Here is a 26,691-nt window from a genome sequence, read left to right as displayed (position 1 = left end):
ATGAAAGCAGCGTTGCCAAAGGTTCTTCATAAAATTTTGTTAGAGAGGTATGATTCTAGTAATATTTCCAAAATTCCTCATACAGCTTAAAAATTTTCACACAAAATGTAATTATTGATTAAAGAAATCTAGGAATTCTTTTAGGTGGAATACTTTTGCTACTGTTTATGTGATTCACGGTCTAATTACTTTTCTGCTAACTTGGTTATACTGCAATCAATTAAGAGAGTTTGTTCCAAGTTGTATTCAGCCACTGTCTGTTTGTATTATTTCGTAACTCAGGCAACAAAGTCATTATAGATATATTGCTTTATTACAAAATATCAAAATATGAGAAAATAGATATATACTGCATAAACAACTGTGTCAGCGTCTTCTGCTACGAGACCATTAGTTGGCATGTTTGCTTGTAGAAGGGGTTGGCAAGTCATTAGCTGATTACCAAAAAAAGAAAAAAATTGCTACTGTACTTCATTGAATGAAGTGCAATATAAAAATAAATGAATTTATTACATATGAATGATAATTGTAGGTTTATATTCTATCTCTCGTGAGTTTGAGTGCTTGTATGTCAATAGTTTGGTGTTTAAGGGGTGCAAACTCCCCTATACAACTTTTTCTCAAGTGTTAAGACGCAGGGTGATTTTCGTGGTCATTTTTCAGAAAATAAAAGTGCGTCTTATGACACGGGAAATACGGTATTTTCTAAAACTTTCATATTTTGAGAAAAGCTTAATTTTTTTTAGAGATTGGTTATCGAAAAGGTTAGTATGTATAAGTTTGGGACTTTTGTGTTAATTTTTTTCCCACTAATGGGGCTCATAAGGACATTATCATTTTATTTCACAGTGGTTATTATTATTATAAGGTATGCTATAAACCTAGTTTAAAAGGCAAGATCCTATAAGCCCAAGTTCTCCAATAGGGAAAAAATAGCCAAGTGAGGAAAGGAAATAAACTACAAAAGAAGTAATAAGCAATCAAAATGAGATATTTTAAGAACAGGAGCAACATTAAATTAGATCTTTGGTATATAAACTATAAAAATTTTAAGAAACAAAAGGAAGAGAAATAAGATAGAACTGCATGCCCGATTGTACCCTCAAGCAAAAGTGGAAGGCCTGGATACAGAGGTTATGGCACTACCCAAGACTAGAGAATAATGGTTTGATTTTGGAGTATCTTTCTCCTAGAAGAGCTGCTTACCATAGCAAAAGAGTCTCTTCTATCCTTACCAAGAGGAAATTAGCCACTGAACAATTACGTTACAATAGTTAACCCCCTTGAACGAAGAAGAATTGTTTAGTATTCTCAGTGATGTCAGGTGTATGAGGACAGGAGAGAATATGGAAAGAATAGGCCAGACTACGTGGTGAATGTGTAGGCAAAGAGAAAAACAGCCGTAACCAGAGAGAGGGATCAAATGTATTATTACCTGCCAGTCAATGGACCCAGTAACACACTAGCAGTAGTATCTCAATGGGTGGCTGGTACCCTGGCCAACCTACTGCTTACTTCACAGTGATGAGCCCATTCCTTGAAATTAAGATTGTCCCCCCACACATACATATATTGTATAAAGCTGCTTCTGCGTCTGAGACCAAGAATCCTCTTCGGTCTGCACATCTGTATCGGAAAGTAGAAAGGCCTACTACCTTCGCTTCCTCCTTCCTAACCCAGAACCTTTATGTTTGATTTTTTATCTTCTGAATTTTCCAGAAAGAATTTTCAGCCCACAATTTTACTTTTATACTTGGTGAGCGACAAGAGGTCTTGATTCGCAAGACAATACCAATCAGTGGAAAATGTGGATAGCTTTATTATGGAGTCAATCACCTGCTCAAATAACCCTAGACTTCTTGGCTTCCTTTCTTGGCCACTTCTTGGAGTATAGGAAGCTCCAGTCATCGATTTTTCTGCTATCTGTGACTCTAGGTTTGTTAGTTTACAGCTAATTTGGTAACAATGCCCTCAACTTGCAGTGAGGAGTTTTATCAAGTTAGCTGTAAACTAACAACTGTCTGTATTATTTTGGAATACAGGCATCATAGTCATCAAAATATTGCTTTCTTACAAAATATCAACAAATTGTGAGAAAATAGATAGCTACTGCATAAACAATTGTTTGGATACCATTAGTTGGCATGTTTGCATGTATATGGCATTGGGAGTCATCAACTGACTGACCATCAAAATAAAAACAAATATCTCATAACCTTCACTTATTAAAGAAAGTGCATTAAAAAAAATTCATCTATTACATATCAATGATAATTGTAGGCTTATATTTTATGTCTGGTGAATATGAGTGTTTTCATGTCATTGCTGAGGTGTCTGAGCGCTGACAAACTCCTCTACACAACTTTATCTTAGTGTTAAGACATAGGGTGATTTTAGTGGACCTTTTTCAGGAAAAAAAGTTCGTCTTATGACACAGGAAATACAGTAATGTGCAGAAATCAGTCATGCAGTACCCATACACCACCCAACAACCCAACGCAGTGTTTCTAATCATTTTACCCTAATTTATATTGCATCAACTAACACCCCCTCCTATGCTCAGATCCTAACTCTTCCACTCTAAGACCAGTACTGGTAGAAGTACCTTCTTGTGAGTATTGTTTCTGGAATTATTTTTTGTATGGTTGTGACTGCATATTCTTTTTGATGTTGTGATTGCTATTCTTCTTCATAAAGATATTTTGTGCTACGCTGTAAGGTTTACAGTATTGTGGCAATAGCCCACCATATAAGTAAAAAAAAATGAAGGAGGCATGGGTGAGGGTAATTTACAAAAACTGTTCAATTGTACTACATCTAGGACTGATTGAATTACTACTCTAAATCAAATTGAAGATATCAAATGCTTTGATGCTACATGACATTCATAATAGGACTTATAAAAAATAGGGTACTAAGTCCTAATATACACTGCCATTTCCCTGGTCGTAGGAATGGCATCCCATTTTGAAATTATTGACTTCTTGAAACCAGTCATAAGTAGCTCGGATGAGAGCCTTATATTAGAAACCAAAGATTCTATGCACAAAAGAATATCATACTGTCTGGACGCAACTGTAATGTGTTGAATATTTGCATGCAGACCTCGAATATTGCAATACAGTAGACAACGCTGTCAAATTCTAGGAAGTACTGGTCCCGTATTTTGCTCAATGTCTCCAGACAGGATAAGAATTAATGGCAATAAAAAAGATGCATCCTACTAAATTAACATTGATGATTACAAAAACAATATACAGAAATACAAATAAAGTGACATGAAACCCACAGACTATAGATAAAAAGTCGGAAAAACTGGTCAACATGGCTGAGCCGATACACCATGCAAGACTAAATACCTTCCAAGATAGCTACTTCAGCTGAAGGGAGGACAGTAACGAAGGTTTTGAAAAGAAAAAGAAATGGGTAAGGAAAAGACAACCTCTTGATTATCCACCAGGCATCCATGTCCCTTTAATTCAGCCTGCCCAACACACCATAAAAAAAAAAGAGAAAAAAAATTAAGTTAGAATAGTGTGCCCGAGTGTATCCTCAAGCAAGAGAACTATAACCCCAGACAGTGAAAAACCATGGTATAGAGGCTATGGCACTACCCAATAGAGAAAAATGGATTGATTTCAGAGTGTCCTTCTTCTAGAAGAGCTGCTTACCATAGCTAGGGTCTCTTCTACCCTCACAAGATAAAAGTAGCCACTGAACAATTATAGTGCAGTAGTTAATCTCTTTTATGAAGAAGAAATATTTGGTAATCTCAATGTTGTCATGTGTATGAGGACACCATGAAATTTGTAAAGAATAGGCCAGACTGACTATACAGTACTGTGTACGTGTAGGCAAAGGTAAAATATTCTGTAACCAAAGAGAGGGGCCCAATGTAATACTTTCTGGCTAGTTCAAAGGACTCAATAACACTCTAGTGGTAGTATCTCAATGGGTGGCTGGTGCCCTGGCTAACCTACTTCATAGGCAAAGTCATTCCATCCTTAGACAGAATAGAGACTGAAACAGCCAACCAGCCCGTTACTAATACAATGCAAACTACCAGCTCGGCAGTGGCAGAAGCTATTAGGTCACCTGCCCTCGTTAAGAGAGACTAGTGCCCAACAGCCTTCTTCATATCCGTTTTCTCCAGTGGCAATTAAAGACCTTATGGTCTCAGCCCAAAGACCCTCCGAACCTCCGGGGTCCAATAGGGTTAGAGCAAGAGACCTGAGTAGGTGGGCATGAGACACCAACCTCTCTCCTCCCCCAGAAATGATGTTCTTTACAGATGCATCAAAAAAAGGGTGGGGGCTCACATGTTGCACCACACGGCCTCCGGGCCTTGGTGCGAGTCCGAGCGATAGTGCCACATAAACCTCATGGTAATGAGAGTAACGTTTCTAGCCCTCACACAATTCCACCATTTCCTTTCATGATACTCTGTGGTATTGATGAGCGACAACACCATGGTAGAGGCTTATGTAAACAAACCAGTAGGTACTTTTTCACAGCACCTCTGCCATCTAGCTAAGGAAATATTGAGATGGACGGAGGACAACTTGGTAGCCCTCTCAGCCTGATTCATTCCAGCCAAGAGGAATGTTCTGGCAGACAAAATGAGCAGGAAGACTCAGATAGTTGGACCTAAGTGGTCATTGAATCATCAGATTGCCAATAAGTTCTGACTTTATGGGGTTCTCTGACAATCGATCTCTTCGCAGCGTGTCCTCAACCGGAAACTTCCGGTGTACTGCTCGCCAGTGCCAGATCCCCAGGCCATCTGGCAGGATGACTTCCAATATCTTTGGGACAGGTTGGACGTTTGTGCGTTGTCCCCACTTTGCCTAGTAAGACGACTCATAAACAAGGTAAAGGCATCGCAAGATCTCTCGATGACCCTCATAGCTTCGATGTGGCAGCATGCAGAATGGTTCCCAGACCTTATACATCTGCTCACTGAAGCTCTGAGAGAGCTACCACCTCTTCCCAAGTTACTCAAACAATCACACGCAGAAGTATTCCACAAAGCTGTGGCTTTGCTACGACTTCACGCCTGGAGGTTATTCAGCACAGAAAAGGATGTCCGGATACCTCCAGGACTCTCCAGCTGCTGTATACTAGGCGAAGTGGTCTATTTTTTGTGGTTGGTGTCGTAGGAGTAACACTTCGCTGGAAACCACTATCCCTGTGAAAGCAGTTTCTTTTATACCTTAGGGAGGAAAAAGTTCTTGATCTCGGTGGTAAAAGGCTCTTGCTCAGCCTAGAGACTCCCCTTCAGATTGAAAGGAGTTAACATTTCTTCCTCGACGGAATTGTTTCTTCTCATACGAAGATTTGAGTGCTCCTGCCCTCAGTGAGAAGTTAGACATCCGTTATGAATTGTAGCACATGTACTATGAACCTTGAAAAGAGCACCATATTGAACGTTATGTCATTCGTCAGATTGTGACTTGACAATCAAGACAGGTTTTTTTCCAGCCCTTGTGTAGGCAAGGAGTCAGTGAGCTACATGGTTTATTGTACGACGTCGCCCATTCAAGGGGATGGGGTCAGGTGACAGTCAGCTTCATCCTTGAGTTTATTGCCAAGACTCAAAATGTGGTTGTAGCGGATCCTAGATTCGGGCCCTTCCCGAATTGAGAATCTATGTTCTGTTACAGATGATCCAGGTCAGCTGTTATATACCCCATTGTGGTGCTGAGGTCTTAGCTTTAAAGAACCACAGGACTTTTCGTGACCAGCGGTAAGGTCAAGAGGAAAATAATACGCAATACTATTTACGCCTGGATTAGGCAAGTGATAGAGAGAGCTTTCATTCCAGACTCTAATCCTCAGACTCGAAGACCCAGAGCTTTTGACGTCAGGGGTATAAGCACATCCCTGGCGTTCAAAAAGAACTTTGTGGCACAGGTATTACAGACGGGCGTGTGGAAGCATCAAGCGATCTTCACAGCCCACTACCTGCAAGATATTACCCACAGGAACCTGGACATGTTCGCCACATGTACTGTGGTGGCTGCACAAAATGTGGTCGCAAGCACCTGGGCTCCCTTATTGGACAAGTAGCAGTTGGTAGAAGGCAGATATTACCTGGTATAAGACTATAATGAATGTGCGATTGACTGGCCTTTTCATATTTTACTCTCCCCTCTCTTGGGGTTGAGCAACCAAGGAACTCTCCAGGCTGACCTCCTCTAACTGCAGGTGGGTACCATCGTGTAACCTGGTATATTTTTATATGTTTGTTATGTCCCTCATATCCCTACGAGGTGGAATCGGGCAATGTCTAGGTTAACGGTGGAGTTTAGCTCTAAAAAACACCTACTCAAATCACGTTGCTGAGTTCTCACACATTTGTTTGATTGCTCAGGCAGATAAATCTTACATATTCTGAGAATTAGTGAGGTGTCAAGGAGTATCTATTAAGCCCATTTACCAAGGCAATTCCCCCAATTTGAGGGGTAGCCGACATAAATTAATAGAAAAAGAAGAAAAGGGGACTTTTCCTCTTTGCTCCTCCCAGCCTGATGTGCAATTCAGCTGAGTTTGGTTGGTACTGCTAGGGTGCCACAGCCCACCCTCACCCGTTATCCAACACAAATGGAGCTTCATATGTTGAATCCCTTACTGCTGTTACCTCAGTGGTCAACAAGGCAGCTAGAGGAATCAACAGGGCCTACTGGAACTGCGTCACAATCGCTCACCCTTCATTCCTATTTGAAGCACGCTCCCTTGTCTCTCTCTCATCTATCCTCCTATCATCTAGAGCTTTCTTCACTCCATCCATTCACCCAAACCTTGGCCTTCCTCATCAACTCTTGCATTCATCACCTTCTTCAGCAGACAACCACTTTCCATTCTCTGCATTGCCAAACCACCTCTGCATTCATATCCACTCTAGCTGCTGAATCATTTCCTACACTCATTCTCACCTTTGCTACTTCGTTCCTAACCATATCTAATCGAGATACACCAGCCTTACTCCTCAGACACGTCATCTCGAACACATTCAATTTCAATCTCCATCACTTTCATTCACCACAATTCCTATCCATACATTACAGTTAGTACAATAATTTTCTTATACAGAACTATTCTGTAGCACTCCCTTAACACCCCCAACACTGCATCCTTCATTCACTCCCTGACGTACATCTTCCACTCCATTTGTAGCAACAGACCCCAAGTACTTTATCAAACTGATATACTTCCTCCAGTAACTCTCCATTCAACATGACATTCAACCTAGCACCACCCTCCCGTCACGTGCATCTCATAACCTTACTCTTACCCACTTTAACTCTCAACTTCCCTCTGTCACACACCCTTCCAAACTCTGCTACTGATCCACCCAGCTTCTTTGAATCTGGACAGTACATTATCATCCACAAACAGCAACTGATTTACCTCCCACTTTTGATCACTCTTGTCTATCAGTTTCAATCCTCGACCAAGCACTTGAGCATTCACCTCGCTCACAACTCCATCAAAAAAACAAATTGAACAACAATGGGGACATCACACATCCCTGTCTCAGCCCCATTCTCACTGAAAACCACTCTCTCACTTCATTTCCTATTTTAACACATGTTTTACTGCCTATGTAGAAACTTCACTGTTTGCAACAACCTTCCACCAATTCCTCTAACCTCATCACGTTCCACATTGCCTCACTGTCAACTCTATCATAATCTTCCTCCAGATCCATAAACGCAACATACACCTCCTTGCCTTTTGCTAAATATTTCTCGCATATCTGCCTCACTATAAAAATCTGATTCATACATCCTGTACCTCTTCTAAAACCACCCTGTACTTCTAAGATTGCATCCTCTGTTTTATCCTTAATCCTATTAATTAGTAGTCTACCATATATGTTTCAAACCACACTTAACAAACTAATACCCCTTGAATTGAACACTTGTGCACATCTCGCTTACCTTTATATAGTGGTACAATACATGCACACATGAAGTCTACTGGTGCCATTGACAACATAAAACATATATGAAACAATCTCCCTAACCATTCAAGTAGTCACATCCCCCTCCTTTAACATCTCAGCCCTCACACCATCCATACCAGGTGCTTTTCCTACTCTCGTTTCATCTAGTGCTCTCTTCACTTCCTCTCTTGTAATCTCTCTCTCATTCTCATCTCCCATAAGTGGTCCCTCAACACCTGCAACAGCAATTATATCTGCCTCCCTATTATCCTTACCATTCAGTAATCTTTCAAAATATTCAGCCCTCCTTTTCCTTGCCTCCTCTCCTTTCAACAACCTTTCATATTCATCTTTCACTGTCTTTTAAATTTTCAAACCATCCTTTCTTACTGTCTTCACTTCTTTATAAATATTCTTATTCTCTTAACCCTTTTACCCCCAAAGGACGTGCTGGTACGTTTCACAAAAGCCATCCCTTTACCCCCATGGACGTACCGGTACGTCCTTGCAAAAAAATGCTATAAAAAAATTTTTTTTCATATTTTTTATAATTTTTTGAGAAAATTCAGGCATTTTCCAAGAGAATGAGACCAACCTGACCTCTCTATCACAAAAGTTAAGCCTGTTAGAGCAATTTAAAAAATATATACTGCAAAATGTGCTGGGAAAAAATAACCCCCTGGGGGTTAAGGGTTGGAAATTTCCAAATAGCCTGGGGATAAAAGGGTTAATATGAATGACCCAATCCCTCACCCCACCCTCTTTGCCTCAGCTAACTTAAATTTTACTTCCACATTTTTCTATCTATATCTTTCATACTTCTCTACACTATTACTCTGCAGCCATTCTTCAAATGCCCTCTTTTTCTCTTCCAATTTTATTTTCACTCCATTCCACCATTCACTATCCTTCCTCATGCTGCCTCCAACAATCCTCTTGCTACATGCATCACCTGCAATCCCCCCAAAATTTTCTTTTTCTAACTTTCACTCCTCCTCTAGATTACCAGTTTCTCTCACTTTTGTCCTGTCATATGCCACTTCCAACCTTTCTTGATATTCACTTTTTCCCTCCTTTTTTTTCTTTTTAACTCTTCAACCTTCACTACTTCCCTTTTACATCCCCCACTCTATTCCCCCACTCTTTTGCTGAAACTAATTATCCTTCAACCAAAATGATCAGACATACCGTTAGCCATACCCCTAAACACGTGCACATTTTTTAATCTTCCAAACATCCTTGTAGTTATCAACACGTAATCCATTAATAGCCATACTCTACAGACACTTCATCTTGAACACATTAAATTTCTGTCTTTCCGTCACTTTCATTCCCCACAACTCCGATCCATACATCTCAGTTGGTACAATCACTTTCTCATACAGAACTCTCTTTACATTCATTTCTAACCCTCTATTGCTTACCACTCTCTTTACTGCCTCCAACACTTTACATCCTTCACTCACTCCCTGACGTATATCTGCTTTCACTCCACCGTTTGCAGCAACAGCAAACCCCAAGAACTTAAGCTGATCTAATTTCTCAAGTAACTCTCCATTCAACATGGCATTCAACCTAGCACCACCCTCCCTTCTTGCGTATATCTTAACCTTACTCTTACCCACATTAACTCAATTTCTTTTGCTCACGCACCCTTCCAAACTGCCACAAATCGACCCAGCTTCTCCAAGGCTGCAACCAGTACAGTATCATTCACAAATAACAACTGATTTACCTTCCACTCATGATCACTCTCATTTATTAGTTTTAATCCTTGATCAAGCACTTGAGCATTCACCTCTCTCACAACTCCATCAACAAACAAATTGAACTACTTTGGCGACATCACACATCCTTGTCTCAGCCCCATTCTCACTGGAAACCACTCTCTCACTTCTTTCCATATTTTAACACGTGTTTTACTGCCTATGTAGAAACTCTTCATTGCTTTCTACAACCTTACACCAATTCCATATAACTTTTCACATTTCATATCGCTTCCTTATCAACTCTATCATACACTTTCTCCAGATCCATAAATACAACATACACCTCCTTGCCTTTTGCTAAATATTTATCTCTTACCTGCCAGGCTGGAAATATCTGATTCATACATCCCCTACCTTTTCTGAAACTACCCTGTACTTTTAAGATTGCAACCTCTGTTTTATCCTTAATTCTATTGATTAGTACTCTACCATACACTTACAACCACACACAACAAAATAATATTCCTTGAATTAAACTCTCATGCACATCTCCCTTACCTTTATATAGTGGTACAATACTCTTATACACACAGCCCACTGGTACCATTGACAACATAAAAACAATTATTAAACAAACGCACCAACCATACAATCTTTCATATTCTCTATACTATTACACTGCAGTCATTCTTCTAATACCCCTTGTTTCCTTCCACTTTTATCTTCGCTCATTCATTCCAAAAGTGCACATCTTTCAATCTTCCTAGCATCCTTCTAGTTATCAACACACAATCCATTAATGCCCTTTCTACCATTCTTCAATTCTACACTATTACCCATGTATACTTATTATCTTTATTTTTGAAAAAAAAAAAAACTAAATTATTACCAGTTCTTGTTCAACACATATCTGCCTGGTATGCCATACTTCCCAATGACACCTACTTCTCCAGCACCCACTCTAGCATTCAAGTCACCCATCACAACTACATAATTCCTTCTAGTCAGTCCTCCCACACATAGTTGATTCATTATGCTCTTCAGTTTTCTCACAACGTGGCTCATATTCATTAACAAAAGTCCAACATTCCCTACCCAACCTAACCCTTACCCATATTAACCTAGAGGTTACCTTCGTCCATTCCACTACTTAACCTGTCATCAATTCACTCAGTAATAAAGCCAAACCCTCTCTTGCTCTTCCCCTTACAATCCCAGACACTGTACCTGTCACTTCATCAAACATCACACCACCCTTCCCTTTTATCTTTGTCTCATACAAGGTCAATATATCCATCCTTCTATTCATAAACATACTTCCAAAATCACATCTTAACTTTCTACTGTATTACATCCACGGACAGTCAAACACCCCAAAACTAGTGTGGGGAGCAGTCTCTTTAATAATTTATTTTTTCAATCCTTTTAATCCCTTATTTCACATCAAGATTTTATGGTATGAAAGTGGTATGATTGGTTTTATTGGTTGAAATGATACCATATGGTCTGAGTGTACGGGTATGATTGATTAACTTGCATTATATAGTGCTGAATGGCCTTTGATGCCCCAGTGCTTGCCTTAAGGCCTAAATATTATATTTAACTTTATTCCTCTTCTTTGATGTCTCTCAGGAACAAAATACAGGAAAGAGGATTCCCAGTCCCCTCGTCCCGTCACTTTTAGTCGCCTCTTATGACATGCCGGTATATGTTGGGTTACTACCGCTAGAGAGTTATTCGATCCTTTGACTGGCCAGGCTTTACTACATAGGATAATTGGATCCCTCTATCTGGTTACAGCTGATTTTTTCTTTGCCTACACATACACCAAATAGTCTGGCTTATTCTTTTCACATTCTCATACACCTGATAACACTAAGATTACCAAACAGTACTTCTTCACTCAAGAGGTTAACTACTGCAATGTAATTGTTCAGTGTGTACTTTCCTCTTGGTAAAGGTAGAAGAGACACATTAGCCATGGTAAGCAGCTCTTCTAGGAGGACTTTCCAAAATCAGTGCCATAGCCTCTGTACCATAGTTTTCCACCGTCTTGGGTTAGAGTTCTCTTGCTTGAGGGTACATTTAGGCACGTTCTTTCTATCTTGTTTCTCTTCCTCTAGTTATGAAGTTTTTTTGGCGTATGTAGGATAGATCTAATTTAATGTTGTTAATTATCTTGAAATGTTTTATTTTGATTGTTATTACTTCTCTTCCAGTTTATATCCTTGTTTCCTTTCCTCACTTTGCTATTTTTCTCTGTTGGAGCCCTTGTGCTTATAGCATCATGCTTTTCCAACTAGGGTTGTAACTTAGCTAGTAATGATAATAATAATCTTCTAATTGTTGTTATGCATCCGTAGCCACAGGAACAATGACAAATATGGAAATTATTTGCATTTTCCTTACCTATACAAACCATGAGCTCTTTGTCCATACCTGACCCGCCATCACCAAACCTCAGGGAAAGTTCTGCATGCAATTTAAAAAGTGACATCACTCAACCAGTGAGTATGTGAGCGAAGCGACTAGTCTACTTCCGCTAACTAGCGATGGGTAGTTACAGTATACTTCACTAAAGTCTTCTGACTAGTTTTCGGCATTCGCCGAAATAATATCTGCTGGAGATACCTTAAGTTTTGTATAGTTAGGAAAAATACAAATTATTTCCAAATTTGTCATATTGCGTTCTCACTGCCAAGCCAAATTTTTGTATTTTTATTTTTTAGTGTAATTTACTTATTGAATTTTTAGGCCCCAAAAATGATTAAAATCTGAAAAAAATACAAAATCCATGATATAGATTTACAGGACATATATATTCATAAATCCACAAAATACTTAGAGAGCAATAGGTAAACCACTATACGGCAATGGATTACTGTACAGTGTGTGACTGAATAACTGAAGCTTGAATAAGCTTCTGCAAAATGTACAGTCAAAATATTTAGACAGGTATGTCCCCCCTTTACTGTAGTGTATTAAGGTAATACAGTACTATACTTCTATGTACACCTTTTTAACTACTGTATTTATTTTACAATCCTTTTTAGGTAGCAATTAAAACGGCTAAACGAAACACCAAAAAGACAGAAGAGAAAATTACTACTATGGAAGCAGAGATCAAGGAGTTGGAAGAGGAACTAAAGGGAATGCAAGATAAAAGGCAAGCAATTGAAGATGCAGCAGGCACAGTTTTAAAGAACTTGCAGGAAGTAACTGTAAGTTGTTTACTTGTGTTTTGTACTTCTCTAGTATAGGAAAAGGACAGAAGGTGGATGTGCAAAGTTGCAAGATGAAAAGAGATGTATAGTGGCATACCTAGTGATGCAAATATGAAAGGTTCAATTGAGTCCATGAGTTTGAATCTTGATTTGATCGTAGATTTTATTGTTATTAGCCTTTGCTGCTTTGGTTATTAGCCTACATTAGTTGGACTGTCTTACCAAAGTTAGTATTATTTATGAAGTTGAACCAATTGTTTTAGGTAATTTCTTTATTTCATAACTGAAAATGAGGGCTTATTAAACTTTACTCATGGAAATTCCATGTTAGGATGGTAGGAAGTATGTATTTGTAATATATTTTCATAGACGGGCTACCAGTTTGTTTTTTAAAGGTCACTCATGAATGGCAGAGGCAAGGGACAGGGACATTACCCTAGCAAGCAGAACAATGCCCTAGAGACTGACCATATATACATATGATCAGCCAATTAGGCCACCCCTGTAGTCTTGAAACATCCAGGTTACATGCTTATTTGAATGGGAAACCAGGAAACTGCTGAAAAGAATCCTTGTATGCATTAATGTTATAGGCATTTAAGTGGTTATGTAAAGTGAAGAATAGACATTGACAAAAACTTTGAAAAATATTTGAAGGGATTATTAAGGACTCTTTATGGAAGTGAGTAAAAGAAAAAGTGGTAGTTGTTGAAATGAAAGTTGAAATTAATTTAGTGAATGTTCAGTAAGAATGGTTGAAATAATGAGAGATTTAGATTACAAATATATATATATATATATATATATATATATATATATATATATATATATATATATATATATATATATATATATATATATATGGCTGGTGTATCTCGATTAGATAGGGTTAGGAACGAAGTAGTAAGGGTGAGAACGGCTGTAAGAAATGAGTTAGCAACTAGAGTGGATATGAATGTGTTGAGGTGGTTTGGCCATGTTGAGAGAAAGGAAAATGGTTGCCTGCTTAAGAAGGTGATGAATGCAAGAGCTTATGGGAGAAGTACAAGAGGAAGGCCAAGGTTTGGGTGGATGGAGGGAGTGAAGAAAGCTCTGGGTGATAGGTGGATAGTTGTGAGAGAGGCAAGAGAGCGTGCTAGAAATAGGAATGAATGGCGAGCGATTGTGACGCAGTTCCGGAAGTCCCTGCTGCTTCCCCCGGTACCTTGGATGACCGCAGAGGTAGCAGCAGTAGGGGATTCAGCGTTATCAAGCTTCATCTGTGGTGGATAATGTGGGAGGGTGGGCTGTGTCACCCTAGCAGTACCAGCCGAACTATGTTGAGTCCCTTGTCAGGCTGGGAGGAACGTAGAGTGGAGAGGTCCCCTTTTTTGTTTCATTTATATATATATATATACTGTAGTAAACAGTTTACTAGACACAGATTGCTTAGTGATATTAGAAGGGAGGGAATGAGGGATGATAAGCATGTGGAAGTGTATAATTTTGATATTTTAGAAGGTAGGATAAGAGGAAATCTAGAGAAAATATTGTGTTGGTGTTGAAAATGTTTGGAAAGCAAGGACTTTAGTATCTAGGTAATATTTGGAATGTTTAGGAGGTTCTTGTAACAAGTATCATTCATGTTTCAGCTGTTGTAGGATGAACTTGGTTGTGGCTATGTTCTGTTTTCTCACTATTATTGTAATTGTAATTAGCAAAGTCACGGAATATATGAACAATTGTAATTAGCAAAGTCACTGAATATATAAGTAGTTATTCTGTTGACTTTACTAAATATATCTTGACCAATAATTTTTAGATAACTTCAGTAGAACCAATTCATCTTGTAATAATCATAAATTAATTATTGCCTTACACAGCAAGAAGAATTGGAGCTTAGTGAACAATTGACTGAACTAAAAGCTGCACATGAAGAGATTGTCAAAAAAGAGAACAAAATAAAGGCAAGCCGAATTGAAATCGATCAAGAATTGGAAAAATATGATGGCATTATCAAGGAAAATAAGTCAAAAATGTCACACTGGAAGAAACTGGTATGTTATTGATGAAATTTTTCAAGGTAGAGTCATCATTGTTTTTATAAAACCAGATATAAGGTAGAGCAATTCTTTCATTTATTTTGAAAAGGAATTTATTATCTTTCCTCCATTCTTTATAAATAGGTACAGTTCTTTAATATATCTTTGGAGCATGAAATACATTACTGTATAGAAATTTTTCTTGCAATCATCATTGGTTTCAGTCCACAAAAATGGATCTTATGATCTTAGAAATCACAAACTAATGATTTTTTCTACTGCCAATATGCAATGTTATACTGTACACTACACAGTGAAGTGACAGTCAGAAGGTAAATGTATGATATACTGTACGTATTGTCTTTTTCTACTCAATTAGGCCATCAGCTGTTCATTTGTGTTATACATTTGACCTTGCATTTCATCTGCTTAACTTATCCAGATCTTAACATGTTCCACTCATACCCTTTGTCTTTGAACTGGTGATTGGTAATTCTCTTCAGTTTATGCATTTATAATATATTATATCCTGCCATCCAGACTCATGGGTTTTAATGTAGACAATTTCTTGTACAAAATTACATGCCAGAACCTTTAGTAAACTTAACCTTAAACATAAGAAGGGAGAGACATCCTAATGTGATAAATTCACCATCTCGTTTGGGACATGAAGATTCAGTTAACATGGCTTCTGCCATGATCATGATCTTGTAAGAGATTATCTGTTGACATCAAAGTGGAGCTAGGATTTAAGATTATGGACACAGCTAGGTAGCAATAGTCATCCAGGCAATTTTCTTTGGAGGAGCCACTCAATCAGAGGTGGGCTGACATGCTTAAAATATCTTTGAAAAAATAAACAATATTTACAGGTACTTATAATTCACTCATAACCATAAATTAGTAAACACTCTGCCACATTTCACATTTTCGTTTGTTGTTACAATTAGTTACACAGGCCGTAACCTGACACTAGATTTGGCAAAGGCTGCATGCCATTGCATGACATCACTGAAAAACAACTTCCCTCCACCACCTGGTTTGTTTAGAGTCCGCTAACCTTGGGAAAAAGGATTCAGATAGTAAACAGCGTAGATTCGATCAATTTTTCTATAGTTTTGGATGATAGGTATAAACGAAGAAAATGTAGCAGATACTGAGGATCTGTCATCAACAATTCTGGAACCGTATCAGTTTGAACCATATGAAAAAAGTAGCCAAGAAAACATCAGCGAAGTTGAAATTTATCTTTTTAAATATTTAACTTAGCCGGTGAATATATAGCTGCAACTCTGTTGCTCGACAGACAAAAAACTGTACAAAAAAACTCGCTAGCGATCGCTATACAGGTTGCGGGTGTGCCCATCAGCGCCAACTGTCGGCCAGATACCAAACTCCATGTAAACAAAGACTCAATTTTCTCTCTGTCGACGTGTCGACAAGACGTACTTTACTCGCTGTTGAAACCTGGAGTTTTTCCCATCATCTTTGGTGAAGTACTATATTCTGGTTTGAGCTTTCGCAGTGCAGGTGTTTTATCTTCATCTTAAATCTTGAACTCGTTTTGGATAGATTTAATTTTTGGTGACAGAGAGTATGGACTTTCTTTGACTTTTAAATGGCCGACCCTTCCCTTAGACGGAAGTGTGTTTAGGCTTTTAGTAATTATCTTATCACGTTATAATTAATTATAGATTTTCCTCTTCGATTAACTTTCCATTTATAATAAACATAAAAAATAAATTTTAATGTTTTGTTTATATGCGACCTTTCCTGAGAGTAGGCGGTCCTAACTTGGAAACTGAAGTTAATCAACGTTGAGCCCTTTAAATCGTAAATAGCTTTTAAAGAGCTAAGGATTTAAAACTTTTTAAATGAAATATTTTATGAAAGAATTTCTTTGATTAGTCTTCGTACTGTTTTCAAAGATGAACTAACGTTTAGTTTATTTATGCTACGCAGTTTGCGCTCTATCGTTACGATAGAGAGAGAGTGTATCACGGTTTCACTTTGCAGAAAGAGTAAATCGATTCTGACGTTTTGTTCATTCTTTCAAAGCTTAAATGTTTTAAATTCTATTTTAAAGGAACTTTTTAATTGAAAAACCTTTCAGTTTTTTCCTTTGGTCAAATAACATGTTTTTTTGACGAAACGTAATTGGGCTCTTCTCTTAGGTGCGAAATCAAGAGAGAAAGAGAGAGAGCTATAGAGACGGAGGGAGAGAGAGGAGAGAAAACGTTCCGTTCAAGCGGGTAACGTTGTTCTCGAGTTACTCTCGTCCCTAGTCTCTGTACGCGGAGAAAGGATAAAACGATTTTAGTTTTATTCTCGTCCCCAGGCAATGTACGGTGAGAGATTGAAAACGTAGTTTTGAATGAACTAGTGTTTATTCTCTTCCCCAACCACTGAATTTTTTTTTTTTTTTATCTTAAAAGATGTTTACTGTTTTTTTTTTTTGCTGGTTTTAATGTGCTTGCATTATACACCTGATTTCGCATTTACTACCTTTTGATGAGGGTAGAATTGCGTGCTTCAGGTAGAAATCAGTGAAATAAGTGCAAAACAGAAAATCGTAGTGATAAAGTGATATTGCGCAAAGTGTTACAGTGTTGCGTCCGAGGGTTCGTCTGTTCGTGGAGTAGTAATGTCGTACGACTTATGGGTTCGAGAGGCCTTGATCAGCGAACAGACGTTTCCCTCTATGGTATCGGGTGTATCTTACCAAGATCTCCCCTACCATAAGGCGAGAGAGACGTTTTTCTCCTCGTCATCCGAAGGCTTTTCGCATAAGAAACCTGTAACAAGGTTTCGAGACCCTTAAGCGAAAGTCAGTCCTTTCAGGACAGGTCCAGCGTCCTGGTTGCAGCCATTAGGACAGCTCTGACCCTATGCAGTCATCGGAAAACTGCTCGCCGCCTAACAAAAGCGTAACACAGACTCCGAGAGTCTTTTTTGTTGGCAAAGTGTTGCGGTCACAGACGTTACCCTCGTCTCTTACCGCAACCATTTCCGTGGATCCTTAATGGGTTGTACGGCAAGACATGCAGAATATGCTTGCCTCCCTTATGGAAGACTATTCTGCCGATTAGTCCGTTGAGTCTAGCCATTTATCTCATCGATATCCTGGCTTTCAGCCAACCTAACGTTCCTTTGTGCATCCTGTTGACGTTGGCGTAGCTAAGTCACGTCAGTCAGGTTGTTTAGAACCACACTCGTTGCGGTCTCGTGTGGATTTTCAGCCACATTTGGACGTTAGGCCACTTGCTGATGCTCCTGTTGACGTTCAGGACGTTCGCTAACAATCGGAGTTGACTTGTTTTGACGCTGTGCGTCAACCTCCGCATTCTAGAGTTGTTTTGACTGCTCAGTCTAGGCAGTCAAAGCAGTCTCGAGTGGACGCTGTGCGTCCTCTCGCACCTGTTGTTGTTGACAGTTCAGTTGTTGACAGTTCACAGACTGTCAAGCAGTTACATGACGTTGCGTCCTGGTCCGCTACTAATGCACCAGTGTGTGTGGACTCTGCTTGTAAAGCATTGCCACCACGGTAGGTCTCTCCCTTGCTTGAGACTCAGCTTTTATCGGACAAGGTTCCTTTAGATGAGGAAGTTGCTGTTCCCCCTCCTACTGATATTCCCTTGAGGACTCTGTCAGACGGAGAGGAGCCTAAAGCTGCTTAGCCCTCTATGGACTTTAATTAAATCATGCTGATTTTTAAGGATCTTTGTCCGGATCCTTTTGTAACTGCTGCTCCTCGTTCGCCTAAATGTCAGAGCTTACACTAGGCCTAGCTACTTCGAAGCCGTTGTTTATAAGCTAGTGCTCTCTCGCTCTCCTAGAGAGCTTTACGTCTGCTAGGCGACTGGTTTATCACCAGGAGGAGTTTGGGGGATACAGCCTTTGCTTTCCCTTCTTTTAAACTGGTTTATAGAGCGAGAGTCTGATATGACACGAGAGAAGTTCTCGGCTTGGGAGTTCCTTCCTCTGCCCAGATAGACTTCTCAAATCTCATAGACTCTCCCTGGCGCCTGGCCAGGAGACGCTCCAAGTTTTTTTTACAGGTCAACTTCACAGCTGTTTTCGAGCCTTTGTAGTTTTGCTGTACAATTATGTCATGCATAAACAAGGCTTTCAGGGATGGAAAGCGGTACCGCCTCAGTCGCTAACCCCGTCTGTTGCCGCACCTGCTCCCGTAGACCCTAATAGGCTTTGCTGCAAGACATGCAGTCCAAGCTTGCGTCCTTGATAGAGGACTTTAATGCGGAGAAGGTTGCTGCCGAACCTTCTGGCCAACAGCCTTCCAACCGGTCGGTTGTGCGTCCTGTTGACGCTGAGGTAACCTTCTCGCGTCTACCAGTTGAGGTGGTTCCTCCACCGATGCGACCCAGTGTGGGTTGCCAGCCGCACGTTGACGTTAAGCGACGCTCGGAGGTGGTTGTTGACGTTCAGGACATTCAACAACCATCAGAGGTGACTTGTTTTGACGCGGTGCGTCAACCTCAGCAACCCGGTATGGTGTTGACCGCACAACCCAGACGGTCTAGACAGTCTCGGGTGGACGCTGTGCTTCCTCGCGCACCCATGGTTGTTGACAGTTCACAGACTGTGCAGCAATTCCATGACGTTGCGTCCGGCTCCGTCACGCATGCACCAGTGCGACCGGACTCAGCGAGCCAGACGTTACCCACTCCGTTGCCGTTTCCTCATCAGTTTTCGTATGAGGAACTATCTGATGAGGACGTTGCTGAACAACAAGACGATCAGCCCCCAGAATAGATCAAGCCCTGCTATCCATCCAGAAGATGCTGAAGAAGGAACGCTGCTCAGTCAGGCTGTGGATGAGTCTGGTGGGGACGCTGTCATCCCTGGAACAGTTTGTATCACTAGGAAGACTACACCTCCGTCCTCTTCAATACCATCTGGCTTTTCACTGGAAAAAGGACAAGACGCTAGAAGCGGTCTCGATCCCGATTTCCGGAAAGATAAAGTCTTGTCTGACTTGGTGGAAGGACAGTATCAACCTAAGAGAGGGTCTTCCCCTGGCTGTTCACACTCCCCACCACGTTCTCTTCTCGGACGCATCGGACTTGGGCTGGGGCGCGACACTGGACGGTCGGGAATGCTCAGGTCTGTGGAACTCGAGTCAGAGGAGCATGCATATCAACTGCAAGGAGCTTTTGGCAGTTCATCTGGCCTTGAAAAGCTTCGAGTATCTCCTTCGAGGCAAAGTGGTGGAAGTAAACTCGGACAACACCACGGCCTTGGCGTACATCTCCAAACAAGGAGGTACCCACTCACTGACGTTGTACGAGATCGCAAGGGACCTGCTCATCTGGTCAAAAGGTCAAGACATCTCCCTAGTAACGAGGTTCATCCAAGGCGACTTGAACGTCATTGTCTCAGTCGGAAAGGGCAAGTAATTCCAACCGAATGGACCCTCCACAAGGATGTGTGCAAGAGACTTTGGGCCACTTGGGGTAAACCATCCATAGATCTCTTTGCAACCTCGCTGACCAAGAGGCTTCCAATCTATTGCTCTCCAGTCCCGGACCCAGCAGCAATACATATAGATGCTTTCCTCCTAGATTGGTCACATCTGGATCTCTACGCATTCCCACCGTTCAAGATTGTCAACAAGGTACTGCAGAAGTTCGCCTCTCACGAAGGGACAAGGTTGACGTTAGTTGCTTCCCTCTGGCCCGCGAGAGAATGGTTCACCGAGATACTTCGATGGTTAGTAGATGTTCCCAGAAGTCTTCCTCTAAGGGTAGACCTTCTACGTCAGCCACACGTAAAGAAGGTACTCCAAAGCCTCCACGCTCTTCGTCTGACTGCCTTCAGACTATCGAAAGACTCTCGAGAGCTAGAGGCTTTTCGAAGGAGGCAGCCAGTGCGATTGCTAGAGCAAGGAGAGCGTCTTCCATTAGAGTCTACCAATCGAAGTGGGAAGTCTTCCGAGACTGGTGCAAGTCAGTTTCTGTATCCTCGACCAGTACCTCTGTAGCTCAAATAGCTGATTTTCTCTTATACCTGAGAAGAGGACGATCCCTTTCAGCTCCCACTATCAAGGGCTACAGAAGCATGTTGGCATCGGTCTTCCGGCATAGAGGCTTAGATCTTTCCAACATAAAGATCTGCAAGACCTCCTTAAGTCTTTTGAGACCACCAAGGAGCGTCGTTTGGCTACCCCTGGATGGAATTTAGACGTGGTACTAAGATTCCTCATGTCAGACAGGTTGGAGCCGTTACAATCAGCCTCCCTGAAAGATCTCACTCTTAAGACTCTTTTCCTGGTATGCTTAGCCTCGGCTAAAAGAGTCAGTGAGATTCATGCCTTCAGCAAGAACATCGGATTTTCGTCGGAAAAAGCCACTTGTTCGCTGCAACTTGGTTTTCTAGCCAAAAATGAGCCGCCTTCTCGGCCTTGGCCTAAATCTTTCGATATTCCCAGCTTATCGGAGATCGTAGGCAATGAACTAGAAAGAGTCTTATGCCCTGTTAGAGCTCTTAAGTTCTATTTAAAGCGTACTAAACCTTTACGAGGCCAATCTGAAGCTTTATGGTGTTCAGTTAAGAAACCATCCTTGCCTATGTCAAAGAATGCTTGGTCAGACTTTATCAGATTGTTAATACGAGAAGCTCATTCACATCTGAGTGAGGAAGACCGAACTCTGCTTAAGGTGTAGACGCACGAAGTTAGAGCTGTAACAACTTCCGTGGCCTTTAAGCAAAATATATCTCTGCAAAGTATAATGGACGCAACCTATTGGAGAAGCAAGTCAGTGTTCGCGTCATTTTACTTGAAAGATGTCCAGTCTCTTTACGAGAACTGCTACACACTGGGACCATTCGTAGCAGCGAGTGCAGTAGTGGGTGAGGGCTCAACCACTACAATTCCCTAATTCCATATCCTTTTAATCTGTCTCTTGAAATGTTGTTTTTTATGGGTTGTCCGGAAGGCTAAGAAGCCTTTCGCATCCTGGTTGATTTGGCGGGTGGTCAAAGTCATTTCTTGAGAGCGCCCAGATTAGGGGTTTGATGAGGTCCTGTTGTATGGGTTGCAGCCCTTGATACTTCAGCTCCTAGGGGTCTGTCAGCATCCTAAGAGGATCGCGAGGCTCCGTAAGGAAGACGTACTTGTAAGGCAGAGTAATAGTCTAAGTCGACTTCCTTACCAGGTACCTATTTATTTTGTTTTTGTTATTTTGATAACTTCTAAAATGAAATAAAAACTCTTAGCTCATAAGATGTAAACATATTTAACTGGTCTCTACCCACCACCCTGGGTGTGAATCAGCTATATATTCACCGGCTAAGTTAAATATTTAAAAATGATATTTTAATTATAAAATAAATTTTTGAATATACTTACCCGGTGAATATAAATTAAACGACCCTCCCTTCCTCCCCAATAGAGACACAGTGGGATGAGGAGAAAATTGAGTCTTTGTTTACATGGAGTTTGGTATCTGGCCGACAGTTGGCGCTGATGGGCACACCTGCAACCTGTATAGCGATCGCTAGCGAGTTTTTTTGTACAGTTTTTTGTCTGTCGAGCAACAGAGTTGCAGCTATATATTCACCGGGTAAGTATATTCAAAAATTTATTTTATAATTAAAATATCATATTAAGAAATAAGACATTAGAGAAAAATTGTATTTTTATTATAAAATAAATTTTTTAATATACTTACCTGGTAGTTACATATATATAGCTTAAATCCTGCGTTTTGACGCAGCACGACAGAAATTCAAAATTCGTGGCGATCGCCGCCATGACAGTAGGTGGTCATACATGAGCGCCATCACTCGTAGGTTATTAGAACCGATCCCAACATCTTCAGAAATTTGATGTCTCTGTTTTCAGAGGGGAGGAGGGAGGGCCCTTTTATATATGTAACTACCAGGTAACTATATTTAAAAATTTATTTTATAATAAAAATACCATTTTTAAATATGTAACTTCCCTGGTAGTTACATATATATAGCTGATTCACACAGTTGGAGGTGGGTTGAAAACCTCATTCGCTTGGGAATTTGTATAATTATTAATAACTACAATAGTAGTACTAACAATCTGGTTCTAACCTGATAAGAAAGTTGGCTTCACAATGATACTGCCTCATTTCGCCTGCATTCCTCAAGAGACTCAGTGATCCACTCAGTGGGCTGTAAAAGTCTCTTGGTGTTGCCACAAGGTCCTCGACCTTAGCGTGGCTAGACCACCACCCTTGCAAACCTGGCAAAGCCAAGGATACTGAATCTGGTGTTCTAACTTGATAAGGAAGCTGGCTTTAAAAATGATACTGCCTCATTTCGCCTGCATTCTTTAAGAGACTCAGCCATCCACTCAGGGGGCTGAAAAGTCTCTTGGGGCTGCCACAAGGTCCACGACCCTTAGAATGGCTAGACCACCACCCTTGCAAACCTGGCATAGCCAATGATACTGATATTGACCACCTACGCCATATTAAAACTAATTTGATTTGTATCCCAGATTGATGGAAGGCTGCGACAAGCCTCACAGACAAACTGTGAACGCATTAAAACTAACTTGACTTGCATCAGAGACTGACGGAAGCCTGCGAAAACCCTCGCAAACAAGCTGTGAACAAGTACAAGAAAAAAGGCAAGGGTATATATTAAGTTATAGGGAAGAGGCAGTAGACCCTTCTCCAACTACGAAGCCGGAGGTAACGTACGGACCCAGGGAATAGTAATCCTCATACTGGGTCTGGACATCTTTGAGATAGCAGTCTGTGAAGATTGATTTATTTCATCAGAAAGTAGGCTCCAAAATTGACTTCATTGACCTATTGTGTTTGTAAGTCATAAAAATTGCTACTGCTCTAACCTCGTGTGGTTTTACCTTGAGGATAGGGAAAACTACTTACTCACAATCTTGGAGAGTTTCCCTTATTAAATCCTTAATGAAAAAAGCCAGGGTATTCTTTGATAAAGGCAAAGAGGGATTTTTAACTGAGCATCAGAGGCTGTCTGTCTCGTCTTTGAAAAGAAAGCCTAGCTGAAGGGAGCAAATTGCATTGTCTCCATTAAAGCCCATCTTCTTGCTGATGGCTTTTAACTCTCCTAATTTTTTGACTGAAGCCAATGAAATTAGGAAAAAGTCTTCTTGGTAAGATACTTCCAAGATGTCTTGTCCAACTGTACAAACCTACTTGAAGTTAAAAAGGCCAGGACTACGTCTAGGTTCCACGAGGAGGTTGGATTGTCCTTCCTCTTGTTCGTCTCAAAAGATCTAATGAGGTCTGAGAGATCCTTGTTACCTGACACGCCAATGTGTCGGTTACGAAAGACAGAGGTTAATATGCTGAGGTAACCCTTGATGCAGGGTATAGCTAGCTTCTCTTTTGTACGTAGATACAACAGAAAAACTCTGCTATATTGGCTATAGAGGTATTGGTAGAGGAAAATCTATTATTCCTGCACGGCACTCTAAATATGTACCACTCAGATTAATCAACCTTAATAGTGGTCATGATCTGGGGGTATCTACCAGCCACTCCATCATCTCCGCAACCCAATGTCTCATAGACCAAAAAAGGAGCTATCATGGTAATGCGGACGTTGGCCGAATCCCTGAATCTTTTCGGGACTCTGTCCAGGATCTTAAATGGAGGAAAAGCGTACACATTTAGACCTTCTCAGTTCAGAAGAAAAGCATCCAGTGCGACTGCTTCTTGATCTGGTACTGGAGAGTAAAATACCGGCAACCTCTATGTCGATTGTGAGGTGAAGAGGTCTATCGAGTGTTGACCCCACAATCATCCAAAGGTTGGTGCACACCTCGTGATATAGGGTCCATTCTGCAGTAAGAACTTGCCTTCCTCTGCTGAGAAGATCCCTCTTGACATTATTCTTATTTTCTATGAAGTGAGTAATCAGGGCTTGGTGAATGGCCACTAGCTCTTTGATATTTATGTGTCATTCCCTCTGAGACTCTATCCATAGATCCCTGTCACAAATCATATGCGTCAAACAGGGACGAAATCGACTTCTCTAGTTTAGACAGACCAGACACATGAAGCGCGCCGTGTGCGCGAACTAAATCGTGTGCTGATTGCTGCGAGGGATTGTCAACCCTAGCCGGATGTCCACCAGGGGAAAGTCCTTGCGACATTTCCGGAGCACCTTGAACGCAAACTGAACCAACTATCATCCCCAGAAAAATTAAATTCTGTGAGGGTGTTAGTTGAGATTTGGCCAGGTTACCATCAGACCTAATTGTTGCGTTAAGGGCATTATCCTTTGAAGAGCTTCCAGACACTTTACTTGTGATTCTGCTCTGAGTGGTCAATTGTCCAGGTACAAGAAAAACGTTACTCCCTTTATGTGTACAATGGACTGACGTCCAGAACAGGTTTTCATCCCCTCCCCCCGAGTTTTTCGGGCCAAGGAAAAGTATGCTGTAAACCCCCTCCGAGGAGGTGTCCTCTAATTACTATGAATGATTTTGACAGCATAAGGCTCACTTGTTCTTAAAGAGCTGATGCCTTGTCTCCTGAGTGGACTGTTGTCAGCTCTAGGGGTATAGACGACATGGGAGGCATAAAACGTCTCACTTTTTTATTCGGTTTGTTGACTTGAGAATCTGTGAGTTTAACCTCCAGTCGCAATCCTCTGAGTTCTCTTTTTAAGAACTCCTGCCATGAAAAGGGCAGAAAGTTCAATGGGGACATCCCTCCAGGTCTTGACCAAACAGGCAATCAGATATATCTGAGCCTTGTTCCTAGGGTCTGTGGCTACTGCGAGAGTTCCGAGAGTCCAGTCCATAAGGCTGAAGACTTTTATTGTCTAAAAGTTTACTTCAGCTGATGGTCCATTTCAGAATTGGACCACATAAACTATGACTTGCTCATGGTTGACCTGATTGAGGAAAAGAAAAAGGAGGCCTTCCCTAGAACCTTTCTCTTGGACGTCCATTGGTTGAGAGTTGAGAAAACTATCTTAACCCATCTGGCCAGAACTTTTTTTTTTATAAATTGGTTGACTGTAATGAATCCTGAGATTCTAATTCGGCTAATGGAACATCGATTCCCAGATTCGAATGAGTAGGAAACAAAACAAAACCTCGTCATTTTGACGGTTATTATCTTCCAAAAATAATTCATCTTGTCTGGAAGAAATCTCGTGAAGGATATCATCCAGTTGCGAAGTATCACGTTTAAGTATTGTAAGCCGCGAGGGAGAGACAGGTTCTAGTGCTTCTAGCATAAGATCATCATGCTGTAAGGGAGCAACAACATCTGTAAACTCATGTGAGGGAAAATCTTGAACGTGTGCGTCCAGCATGTTGTATGTCAACAGCGTTGAAGCGAGGGAGCGTTAGTTGTGCGTTCAAAAAATTGCGAAGGAGTGATAAAAAACTTGTCTATCCTGTTGCGAGGACAAGTCCCGACCATATGAGTCCATCATGGGTCTAGATCGAGACTGTTGTATTTTTCCATAAGAGGTATCAGTCTAATGCATGAGTCCCGAATGCCGTGAGTTTGCCGCGAGCTGTGAGGAAGCGCGTCCAGTCAATCGCAAAGAAGAGACAACTGTTTGTCTACAGTGGCGTGTGACAAAACCTGACTGCATGCGTCCAGTATATGTCCAGATTGCCGCATGCATCCACTTTGCCGTGAGTTAACAGACTGCTGCATGCGTCCAGATTGCTGCGTCCGCCGTGGCGTGTGTGTCTGCCGTATTGTCTGTGTCTGCCGTGAGGGAGAGACCAGACTGCTGCATATCGTCAACTGTCGATACTTCTATGTATTGATTGTTGTGAA

General features: G+C 40.9%; 1 protein-coding gene across 2 annotated transcripts in view; it reads left to right on the top strand.

The window, feature by feature from the left end:
- Nucleotides 1–26,691, top strand: part of glu (structural maintenance of chromosomes 4-like protein gluon) — a 134,272-nt gene that overhangs the window by 35,722 nt on the left and 71,859 nt on the right. For both annotated transcript variants that reach the window (XM_068344913.1, XM_068344912.1), the window contains exons 4-5: nucleotides 12,711–12,878; nucleotides 14,744–14,917. In XM_068344913.1, coding sequence (XP_068201014.1) covers nucleotides 12,711–12,878; nucleotides 14,744–14,917 — 342 coding nt within the window. The remainder of the gene's footprint in view (nucleotides 1–12,710; nucleotides 12,879–14,743; nucleotides 14,918–26,691) is intronic.

The sequence above is a fragment of the Palaemon carinicauda genome, chromosome 21, assembly GCF_036898095.1.
Source record: "Palaemon carinicauda isolate YSFRI2023 chromosome 21, ASM3689809v2, whole genome shotgun sequence".
Lineage (NCBI taxonomy): Eukaryota > Metazoa > Arthropoda > Malacostraca > Decapoda > Palaemonidae > Palaemon > Palaemon carinicauda.
This window is presented reverse-complemented; position numbering and strand designations above follow the sequence as displayed.